Consider the following 12,294-nt stretch of genomic DNA (forward strand, 5'->3'; position numbering starts at 1 on the left):
CATTAAACAAGGGTGCCTGGTGCTAAAGGGGGCACACAGTTTTTATACTTGACCGTACCACTATTGTGTGGCACCAGTATACAATCAAACCTCGTTATAACGTAACGGCATATAATGAAATAATGGATATAACGAAGTAATATAAATTTTTTTTGAAAGCTCCATTGAAAACCATGCATTTTAAACCTCGTAAAGAAGTAAAATGGACCGGTAAATGGATATAACAAACTAAATTAGTCTATCAAATAGTCTATAAAAAGTGTGTTAAGTATATCGTTTTATGCGGAGTTTGACGCTCGTTCGGCACGGCTCGCCCGAAACTCCCGCGCCTACCTTACAGCCACACCATGCGTGGCCGAGAGAGCCGTCCTCCTCACACAGCCAGCGGAGAGGATTGAGGAAGCGCTCAGCGGGTCACTTGACTGAGAAGCGGCGCCGCGGTGCAAAGCGATTTCCCTCTCACTTATAAGAACACACGATGGGGAAGCTTCAGAAGACTTAAATTTATTCAGAAATCGGAGGACATCCTTCATTAATTGAAGTAATCAATGATGCGCGTCCGCTCACGTTTGCCTTGCAGCGAGTCAATAAATTTGGCATGCAGTTTGGCATGCAGTGCATAGTAGTGCGCGGCTAAGTCCAGCGCCAACACTCTCTAAAAATGACGGCAACGACTGCGTCTTCGCTGCTACCCTCTGCACCGAGAAAGGAGGACTCTTTGTGACAGCTTTCTTTTTTTTTTCGCTCTCTCCATGCGCGGCTTTGAAAATAGGAAGATCCCTATGTGCAGAGACAGAAAAGGGAGAAGCGTGGCACAGGCGCGTTACAGATCGGCATTTGAGAGAGAGCAAACAATCTGTTACAGTCTTTTCTTTCCTTTTCTTTTTCTCCTTCTTCGTGCGCAGCGTTGAGAGGGGCCACCGCATGGTGCTAAGAGCACCATTAGAAATGGCGCTGAGCCCCGCCGCGGTGGTCTAGTGGCTAAGGTACTCGGCTGCTGACCCGCATGTCGCGGGTTCGAATCCCGGCTGCAGCGGCTGCATTTCCGATAGAGGCGGAAATGTTGTAGGCCCGTTTGTTCAGATTTGGGCGCACGTTAAAGAACCCCAGGTGGTCGAAATTTCCGGAGCCCTCCACTACGGCGTTTCTCATAATCATATGGTGGTTTTTGGGACGTTAAACCCCACATATCAATCAGAAATGGCGCTGAAAGCATTTTCGGAGCGCGGTATGTTTGAATTAACCGTAGCAAGTGCTTGCGCGTTCAAATTACAGGCCGTTTTTGCCCAGTGGAATACACATATCTTTGACGGGACCATAGCGTGAGTTTGAATTAACGTGAAGTTCGAATTAAGCGTGTTCGGATTATTGAGGCTGTGTTTGTTTTCTGTCGCACGCATGGTCCCGTAACAGTACATCGGGTTGCGAAGCGGTTTCCTTCTTTGCATGCTTACAGGTGTGTGCCCATCTGAGCATACATTGCCACAAACTGTTATAATTGATATAACGAAATAACGGATATAACGATATAATTGTGGCTCCCTTTCAACTTCGTTTTAACGAGGCTTGAGTGTAAAACAAGGTGTCACACTGCCAGAAAAGGCATGTCAAGGGCTTGAGGAGATATAATGGGTTATTACTCTCCATCTCTGCTCACTGAAGCAAACCACTCTACTTGAAAGAAATGGCAAGGATAGAATTTTGGCTCAACATTATGTCACCCGCCCCTAAACCACCCAGAGGTCAACAAAATTCAAGTGTGGCGGAGATGTTGTGCACGAGCATACCACGACCACGGAGCCGTGAGAATTTTTCGAAATGGTGTTCTAATATCTGAGTTAGATGCATTTCGTTATTGAAACGTGGCTGGTCACTCCTTTCACTTTTTTCTTCGCTAGCCTCCGTTGGTATCTTTTTCCAACGCCGCTTTGCCCTTTCGCTGAGCGCCCCTCCCAATCTGGCGAATTGTACGCCATCGCTGATGCCATGCTCAAAACACCATCTACTTCCGGTTGCCATGGCTCTATCCCTCCGTCAACTGCGTGATTTTTGGCGAAACACTGTTGCTGGGCTGACCGTGCCTATGCAAATCGTGCCAGCATGGACCGTGTGTTATAGACAGCAGTAGCTGGTTCGCAAGTGCATACATGCATACTTACGAGCAGCGCAGACAGCTGCTTTAAGACTAACCTGAAGTTGTAGACTCTTGTTCAACCATTGACAGCATCAATGTGCGACGCATCACAGAATCAAGTTTTCCGCATCACGCCGAGGCTCAAAAGGCCCGTAGAGGAGGAGAGATTGTTTCTTTGAATTCGTGGTGTGCTGGCGGCTCGTAGCGCTGCCACATGTAGGATTGTGAGGGCGTTCTGCACACGATGCGCGTGTTTCTTCGAAATGTTTGAAAAAATATCTCGGGTGGAATAGAGGCCTTTTAACGAGCAAAACACGGCACACACGCTGCTGCAGCTTCAATTTACAAAAACAAACTCATTCTTTCTGACAATGATCTGCAATTTGGACTGCCTGCCTGGAAAGGTTGTCGTGACTCAGGGATATTAAGAGTAAGCCAATCATAATAAAACAATCGGCCTCTGAAATATGCTATAGAACTCAGTCCCTTTTCAGCTCTGCCAGTTGTTGAGTTTACTGATTTCCTCACAGCTTACACATTGTAACAATGTGTGTATATTTATATCAGTATGTGAGAATGGGAATAAGGTGCTATTTTTGCATTGCTATGTATTGGTATCTTGCTTGTTTCACTTATCCTGCTTGGATTAGAAAGGTCTGAAGTGTCGTGGAAATGTAAGAATAAGGTCCGTGTGTGTCCACCGCAGGACATGGGTGTCAGAATAATGAAATGGCCTCTTCTGTGTGCCACAGTTTGAGTGCATATGACACCTGGAGCTGGGGAACTGCCAGAAGCTTGTTGTATTTTAAAGCCTTCGGGAGTGACTATGTTCAATTCACCAGTCGAAGTGAGCCAAAGGACGAAGAAAACACCGCACTGACCTAAATAAGAATGCGTTCTTAACAAGACCAAACGTCTGCTATACTTTACTTTGGCCGGCGCAGTGTTTTTTTTTTGTCGATGTCATTCCTCGACCAGGGGGGAAACTTTTCAAATTGAGCCAGAGCGTGAATAACCAAGTGTCTCTGCATTTTGTAGGCAACGTTCTTCCCTAGTGCCTTCCTCGTCTGTTCAACACTATGGCTCGGCGTGATGTATGCAGTAGTTTGACTAGGGCACTGTCACGTTCCTCTTGAACGTTACATTGCAACCCGTCGCACTAAAGTAAGCGACCAATTTACAGTAAAAGCTCGTTGATTTTAATTGGACGAAGCAGAGTTAAAATTGGCGGGAGGTTGTTAGAATGAACAGACATATTGCCACTTCTCTGGACTAGTTATCGTCAAGCAGGCTTTGCTACACTTTTTTAGCAGGTGATTTTCAAAGGTAAATTCATTGGGCTGTAACAGTGAACTGAACTGATTGATCAGTCAGTGATCCTATAGAAACAAGCACCAACATGCATGTGTGTTGTGAGCCGTAATGTCAAAAGATATATTGCTATTTATGATCCATTACTAATCAAAACGAAAAGTAATGGGTAATACAGTCCAGTCCACTTATAACGATACCACATATAACGATATATCGGTTATAACGATGGGTCGACTTAACAGTCTCATTTTATGCATTGGGGCTATGGGGAAAAAACCATATATAACGATATGTTATCCACCGCATATCGGATACAACGATGAAAAGTTTGCCGTGGACGGCATGTTTCATTCAGAATAATCGTAACATTTAGATTGATAAGTTCCTCTGAAACGAACTATGCCGAGACAAGACGAAAAGTTAGCGTAGGCGAGTACGTATCTGCCGCCACTGCAGCACAGCGCCGGCAGCGCGTCCCGGCCGTTCAAAAAGCCGAGGAGAGCATCGCGAGTTGGCGCGACGCGCTACAGATGGCGCCAGCTGTGTCACGTTTTACGCCTCGCCGCGCGTCGACCGCGGAGAGGCTGAGAGAATTAAAAAAAAAAAGCGAAAAGCAAAGCGCCGCGCTCCGCGGCTCTCCGCCTTCTACAACGGCAAGCCGGCAAGCTACTCGTAGCTTGCCGAACGAAAGCGGGAAAGAGATAGAAAATAAAAAAAAGCGAAAAGCAAAGCGGCGCGGCGGCATCGGGGCGGGGCCTCGTTGGCATTCCGGCTGTGTACCTCTGGCTGTGCTTTCTTCCTCCCACTGCTCCCACCCCGCCGTCGGTCAGTCTCTTTTCCTCAGCGAACCCGTGATGCGTTCTTCGGAGTAAGAAATAAAGTCTTCTTGTTTTTGACATCCTACTATCTACAATATTTATTAATTGGTGAAAATAGCGAAATGAAGCCTGGAGCTACAAAAGGTACGTCCGGCGACGATTTTTTGGCGGCAGTCCAGATATAACGATCGCCGGTTATAACGATCATATTTTTAGGTTTTCTCGATATCGTTATAAGTGGACTGCACTGTATACATGTGCTCGGATTTGTTTTGTCACAGCTCCACGAGCATCTTTTGGAGGTTCAATGATGCTACCACTGCGTCCATTGCGTCAAACTTTGTCAAGTTGCCCTGGCTGCTATGCCCGCTACATTTCCTTAAAATTAGGCGAGTTTGTGCCGAACCTGCGCCAGAGGTTGTGCTCTGAGTTAGAAGTGACATCGCGGCACCTGAGTAAGCTCAGCCAAACTGGATTAAATGTCAATTTGGGATTGCTTTACTGTCCAATTTTTCAAACTTCCTAGGGACCACAATATCGCCTGAAAAAAGATTAATACCTTTTTATTCAGCTCAAGTGATCAAATTGCTACAGCCGTGTCTGAAATGGCTTCAGAGTACGTTTATCAGGCATTTTCGTGCACGCTCAGGCTCTGCATTCAGGACCTGCCGAAGTCCATCTGCAAATTCGCGCCTCATGGTCAGCGCTGCCAATACCAGCAAAGTGCGGAATGAATTGCTGCTTTTATCGTATGGAGCATGTGGAAACAACAATGCAAAACATGAAGGGTGTGGCAGAAAAGTGGAATATTTTTACAGACCTCCACGATGCGTGTGTGCACTTAGAAGATGCCCGACTGTACGAAAATCTCTGGTGACATGTAGAATTTGCTGCCACATGAGATCGATCATTCCTATAGGTGTGTGCAGCACATCGTGAACACAGCTGATGCCGTTCTTACCGAGGTGCTTCCGTGCGTATGTGTTTGTCATGGAAATGTGTTCTTGATGCCCACTATGTTTCTGATCGCACATGGGTGCGGCGATGGCAAGCTGCTTTTGTTCGCCAAGGCACTGCATATTGTGGGGGCTCGATATGGCAAGCGAGCACCACGCCACGCTCGTGGAGTGAACGGCCACAGAAGATACGGTCGGTACAAACCAAAAAACATACGTACATTTATTTAACTAATTTAGGCGACGATATCGTCCGCTGAATCGGTACATCAATCGTTATCAACACGCTAAGTCATCATTACACAAAATTACCAAACACTCAAACAACATAACCCAAGAACACACAAAGGCGGCGGCGCCAACGCTTCACTCACCACGTGGGCCTACCGCAGGCGGCCCGCGGTGCCGTCCATGGCAGACCCACTGCGAGAGACAACCGTTCGTGGCAGCCGCCACGCGCAGAAAAGAGCTCGCACAATTCTCGCCCGCCACCAAGGCCTGCCTTCCACCAGGGGTCCCCGCTGGCGCTACCACTCTACCAACAGTGGTACTCAACGTGAATACAACGCCATCTATCGCCTGTTGGTCGTCACCCGAAATGCGGCCTTGGGGCGAGACACGTGCGCCACACAGAGCAAACAACTCTACAGGGGGTGTCAGCACGACCACAGTCCCCCAACCTTAAATCAAACCATATCGCGAAAACAAAGGTCAGCTACACAAGCTTTGCAAAAAAAAAATGACATCGCATGTCCATAATGTCCTTGCACCATGACACCGCCGCTGGTCGACACTGCTGCACTGTCCGGCTCGACTTCAACTCAGTACCGGCCCCGCAACAGCACCATTGCCGGCGACGCGATGAACCGTCGCTAGCGCCGACACGTCTTCCAGTTGGAACCAGCACTCACGAGGGCGCCGGACTGCAGGCAGTTGTGCAGGTCCTAGGCATCTCCATCGCCCCACCTCATGACCGCTTTCCTGGCCAGCGACGCTGACGATGTGCAGAAGACAACCGGCCGTGGATGACATCCCTCCCGCTGAATACATCAACAACAACAATAAAAACTCGAAAGAAATGATAGAGCAGGGCCTAGGGAAGGGAGCTTCGGGCTTTTCGGCCACGTGGTATGATGGTCAGTACTGCTAGCTAATACATCGGCGGTGGCGAAGACGCCCATCAAAATAAAACAAAAATCACTTTTCCCAACTCTTGCATCGCAGGATAAAAAAAAGTGAGAGGAGCAGAGCGCAACACTTCAACGCCACGATCCACCTAGTTGTGCCACGTGCGACAGGCGGCTGCGCAGAGCCTTAGGCCTAATGAGTCGCTCAACAACAACCCGCATCCACCCGGCCTAGGCACAGAAGAAGGAGCCGCGAGGTGACATCCGCTCTGTGAGGTGGCCCTATCGCTTGCTGCACACAGCAGCTTACCGAGCGATCGGCGTCCACCGCCCCGGGCGGTGTCACGATGCCCCGGCGTCGAGCCCCAATACAAGTCAGTAACGACGCCCGGCTCCCTGAGCCCAAAGAGATAGAAGAAGCTATTTACAAAAAATCGGACCACCCACAAGGCTTCCGTACTCACTCGCTTCGGGCCTGGCCTGCAAACCACGTGCTCTAGGCCTTGCTCATCCCAGGAGGCAGACCGCATGGCTCTCGTCCCAATTCAACAACGTTTTTGAAAACTAACAGCAAACAAAAACCCACTTGCGAGCAGAAAAAAAAAAAAAGCTCAACCTGCTGACAAATTCAAACACGTCACGAAAGCAATCTCCTCGCCTCTCAACAAAGCACACTGTCGAAGTTAGCAATGAGAAGTGCCCCCTAGGCATACTACACCCCGGCTTTAACAAAAGCTTGTACCGAACTGCAAAAACTGTCGTCCGATACTCCAAGAGCTCCACGTTGGGCAGCCAGTGTGGGCTCTCGACGAGGTGAGTGCGCGCCACGCCCTTGAAGTGAACGGACACAGCAGACACGGCCGGTACAAACCAAAGAACAATACACATTTATTTAGCTAATTTATAACAACGATATCGTCCGCCGAATTGATACATAACTAGTTAGTAATATGCTAGGACATTGTTACACAATAAAACAACAAACAACATAACACAAGGGCACACAAAAGGCGGCGTCGCCAACGCTTCACTTACCTTGTGGCCTACCGCAGGCGGCCTGCGGTGCCGTCCACGGTAGACCCACCGCAAGAGGCAACCGTTCGCGACAACCGCCACGCGCAGAAGAGGTGCGCTCAACTCTCGCCCGCCACCAAGGCCTGCCTTCCGCCAGGGGTCACCGCCGGCGCTACCACTCTACCAACAGTGGTACTCAACACGAACACAACGCCACCCATCGCCCGGCTGTCAGCACCCCCACAATATGTGCGGCGCAACTAGCCGGCTCGCACAGAAATGCAGTGTGGGCGGTTGCAGGAGCGTGTGGGCGATTAAAAGGTGCAGTATGCCGACGATTGTGCCACATGCAATAATAAGCAGTTAGCTGAAGATGCTTGTCATATAGAGTTTAACTGGTCTGTGTGCCGCCTTGCCGCCATCATGCCTCCGATCATTTCTAATTGGACTTCACAGCGCCAAAACACTGGTCCCTTCAGATTTTTTGATGTGCTTCACCCTACGGAATTTCTGCATTGCGGCAAAGCCGACTTGTTTTGACGCCGAATGATTTTTAAAATTGTTCAATTAAGCCTACGAGGCCATGGACGTAGCAGAGATGGGGACTTTAATTAATTCTATTTCTGACCTAGAATGTTGGCTAGAAGCCCCAAAAATTTGACGCTGTAGACTTTCAGCACTCAAAGTTTCAGACATTCTTATAGATGTTGTGAAGGTGCTGACACCCCCACAACATCTATAGTTTTTTGCGCCCCACGGCGCACGTGTCTTGCGCATATGCCACATTCAGGGGTGACAAATATCAAGTGGTAGGTGGCTGTTCGCGAGCGTTCATCACCACTATCATCATCATGCTTAGATCGGTAGCGCCGGTGGTAACCCCTGGCGGCAAGCCTTGGTGGGGCATGAAACAGTTAAACGAGTCTCTCCTTTGCGCGTGTCGGTTGTCGCGAACGGTTGTGTTTAGTGGGGGTCCCCGCTGCATGGCACCACGGGTTGCGCGTCGGGGCCCTCATGGTACGTCAAGTGTTGGCGATGCCACTTTGGGTGTGTTATTGTGTTTGTTATGTTGTTGAGTGTGGTGAAATATTGTGTAATTATGTTATAGCATGTTGATCATAATTGATGTTATAATTATTTGGCTGATGATATCGTCATTCTAAATGCATAGTAAATAAATGTGTGTTGTGTTGGCTTGGTTCGTACCGACTGCGTCTGCTGTGTCCGTTCACTTCAAGAGCCTGGTGCTCTCCATTTCGAGGCCCCACACTGGCTTCCCAACATGGAGCTTTTGAAGCATCGGACGACAGTTTTTGGCGGTTCGGTACAAACTTTTGTTCGAGCCAGACTAGGCTTAGGGGGACTTCTTTGCTAGTGTCGACGGTGTGCTTTGTTGAGATCAAAGAGATCGGTTTTTGTGACGTGTTTGAAGTTGTCGGCATGTTTAGTTACTTTTTTTCTGCTCGCAAGTGTTTTTTTTGTTTTGTGGTTGGTTTTTAAGAACATTGTTGAGAGAGCCATACGGTCTGCATCCTGCGGTGAGCAAAGCTTAGAGCACGTGGATTGTAGGCCAAGCCCGAAGCAAGTGAGTACGGAAGCCTCGTAGGGGGTCCAATTTACCGTAAATAGCTTCTTCCATCTCTTAGGACTCAGGGAGTCGGGCATCGTTGCTGTGTAGTCTTGCGGCTTGACGCCGAGGCATCATGACACCGTCCGGGACGGTGGGCGCCGATCGCTCAATAAGCGGCTGTGTGCGGTGAGCGATAGGGCCATCTTTCAGAGTGGATGTCTCACTGCGGCTACCTCTTCTGCACCTAGGCTGGGTGCTGGGTGGGTGTCGGTTGTTGTGAAGCGACTCATTAGGCCTAAGGCTCTGCGCAGCTGCCTGTCGCATGTGGAACAACTAGGAATATTGTGGCGTTGAGGTGTTTAACTCTGCTTCCCTGACTTTTTATCTTGCGATGCACCAGCTAGGAAAAGTGACCTTTATTTAATTTTTGGTCTGGGCGTCTGGGCCGCTGCTTATGTATTAGCTACCAGTACTGACCATCGTACCACGTGGGCGAGAAGCTTGAAGCTCCCTTCCCTTTGCCCTACTGCATTGCTCTTTCGAGAGTTTTGAATGCACACAGTGGGAGGGATGTAACGTGCGGCTGGCTGTCTTCTGCACATCATCAGCGCTGCTGGCCAGGAATGCGGTCGTGTGGTCAGGCGATGGACATTATCGGGACCTGCGAAACTGCCTGCAGTCCGGCGCCCTCGTGAGTGCTGGTCGCAACCAGAAGACGTGTCGGCGCGAGCGACGGTTCGTCGCGCTGACGGCAACGTTGCCATTGCGGGACCGGTACTGGGGTGGAGTCATCGAGCCGGACAGTGCAGCAGTGTCGACCGGCGGCGGTGTTGTCGTGCACGGACATTCTTTAGGGACATGTGTTGACGTCTTTTGTTAGCGCTTGGGTAGCCGATTCCTTCATGTTGTTTATTTCGGGATATGGTTTGTATTGAGGTTACAAAAATGTGGGGCTGCAAACACCCCTGTAAAGTAGTTTGTGCCTCATGGCATACATGTCTTGCGCATAAGCCGCATTTCGTGTTCACAATGTTATCGAGCAGTAGGTGGTGTTGTGTTCGCGAGTGTTGATCACCACTGTTATCATGGTTAGATTGGTAGTGCCGGCGATGACCCCTGGTGGCAAGCCTTGCTGGCGGTGCGCAAGAAATAAGCTGAGCTCTCTGGCTGGTGGCGTTTGGCGCGAACGGTTGTCTCTCGCAGTGGGACTCCAGTGCATGGCACTGCGAGCCGTCTGCGGGGGGGCCCTTGTGGTGAGTCAGGCGTTGGCGAGACTGCCTTGTTTGTCATGTTCTTGAGCGTTGTGTAATATTGTGTAAGGTTGTTTTGCGTGTGGACCACAATTGATGTTATAATTATTCGGCTGGTGATATCGTCATTCTCAAAGTAGTTAAATAAATGTATGTTGTTGCTTGGTTTATTCCGGCCGTGTCTACGGGTCTGTTCACTCCAAGAGCATGGCGTTCACCACCTCAAGACCGCACAATGTTCATAGGGCTTGTGGTGCTGTCGCGGAATCGTCTGAATTTGATCAAGCATGCAATTTGGCGTCCGAAAAATTGGCAGTCAACTCATCTTCAGTCATGTTACAATGAGGTGCTATGATTTTAAATTTCATCATTGACTTTCTCTACTGATTACAGTCCGGTTGTTTGCGAGTGATATAATTCTTTTTTTAATACTCCTATTATGCTTGAAGAGCGTGCAGCACATCTTGATATTTTTCATTCTTGTGTCATGAACGCAGCATGTAAAAAGCTGCAGAAAGGGGAAGACGGAAACTTTGGATGAAAAAAATCTCTAAACAAGGGTTGTGTCGAGCTGATGTTCTGACTGGCAGACTTGTCTTTCTCAAGGCTAGAACAGAATAGTTGTGTTCTAGCCTCGAGGAAAAACAAGTCCACTTGTTGAAACGTTTGCTTGACACAACCCCTGTTTACGAATTTTTTCATGAACACAGTATGTCTTAAAATTAACTCTATAGCAATATCTGCTTCAAAGCAGTCTGTCAGTAGCATCACTGAAAAGCTCCAGCACAACATTCGAATTCGCATGTGCCGAGAAATGCTGCTGTTTCGTTGCTTTGCATCTCTGGTGAATTTGTTCTGGTTTTGTATTGAATTGCGATTGCTCTGGGCTGACTTCTGGGAAGACTTATGGAAACCAGGGGTTCTCAGTTTGAGTGAACCATTGTGGGTACCGACGGGTTTGAATTATCGAGAGTTTTTCTCCACAGACAGGGCTGCGCTTGGTGCCGGTTCGAATTAACTGCAAGTTTGAATCAACAGAGCTCGAGTTGCTTTTAGTGCGCATACCTTTGTAGGATTGATGTTGTGTTCTGTGCTGGAGACATAGTATTCTTGAGAAACCTGTGGGCCTCGAACAGGGTGGCATAACCCTAGCCTTGCGTGATGCAGTGGAGGAGCAGCAGCAGCGTGCCTTTGCCCTGTGCCTGGCTGCCCTGCTTGGGGAAGGCGTCTACAACTTTGGCGAGCTGGTAAGTGCATTGATCGATTGTAATACAACTGTTTGCGATGAAGAACCTGCTAAAGGTTGTGTTCCACTGCACAAGGAGTTTTGCTGTACACTAGTTTGGGTATGGCTCAGCACAGCCATCAAAACGGTTGATTGTGCCACCAAGTCCATTGCTGAGCCCTCCTCTGGTCCCGTTGAGCTTGGGCCACTGTTGGACCACAATGAAGTTCTCACTTGGAATAACAGAGAGTTGAGCGAGCTAGTTGGAAAGTGTTGTATTGTAAACGACAGGGCGGGCAAACCAGAAAAATGTCAAAACACTGACTAACCATCACTGAAGAGACGCACAGAGGTAGAAGGACAATAAATAGTGGTAGTGCAAGCGTGCGCCAATCGCAGATTGACTTGCGCACAGATGGAATCAACTTGACAGTTGTCTTTCATGTAGACTACCATGCGGGCCAAAATGGACATGTGCAGATATTATTAGTGAGCCCTTCCTTCTTGTGCTTGGACGAATATAGCAGCTTGCTTTGCTTCATCATTTTCTAGTGCCAACCTTGTCGCTGAGCTGTAATGATTAGTGCCACATCGGAGAAACAGCACTTCATTTTCTTTAGTGTGGTGCACAGCCTTATACACTCAAACCTCGTTATAACAAAGTTGAAGGGGAGCCACAATTATTTTGTTATATACATTATTTTGTTACATCGATTATAACAGTTTGTGGCAATGCATGCTCAAATGGGCGCACACCGATAAGCATGCAAAGAAAAAAACCGCCTCGCGGTCCGATGTACCGCTACAGAACCACGCGTGCGGCTGAAAATAAACACAAGCAAATCTCATTAATTCAAATACGCTTAATTCTAACTTTCAGTTAATT

At 48.5% G+C, this 12,294-nt stretch overlaps 1 protein-coding gene across 2 annotated transcripts in view; it reads left to right on the forward strand.

Moving 5' to 3' along the window:
• Rpn9 (regulatory particle non-ATPase 9) overlaps positions 1-12,294 on the forward strand; it is a 224,197-nt gene that overhangs the window by 119,582 nt on the left and 92,321 nt on the right. For both annotated transcript variants that reach the window (XM_037418097.2, XM_037418096.2), the window contains exon 8: positions 11,351-11,430. In XM_037418097.2, the coding sequence (XP_037273994.1) occupies positions 11,351-11,430 (80 nt within the window). The remainder of the gene's footprint in view (positions 1-11,350; positions 11,431-12,294) is intronic.

This window comes from Rhipicephalus microplus, unplaced genomic scaffold (genome assembly GCF_043290135.1).
Source record: "Rhipicephalus microplus isolate Deutch F79 unplaced genomic scaffold, USDA_Rmic scaffold_12, whole genome shotgun sequence".
In the NCBI taxonomy this organism is placed as follows: Eukaryota; Metazoa; Arthropoda; class Arachnida; order Ixodida; family Ixodidae; genus Rhipicephalus; species Rhipicephalus microplus.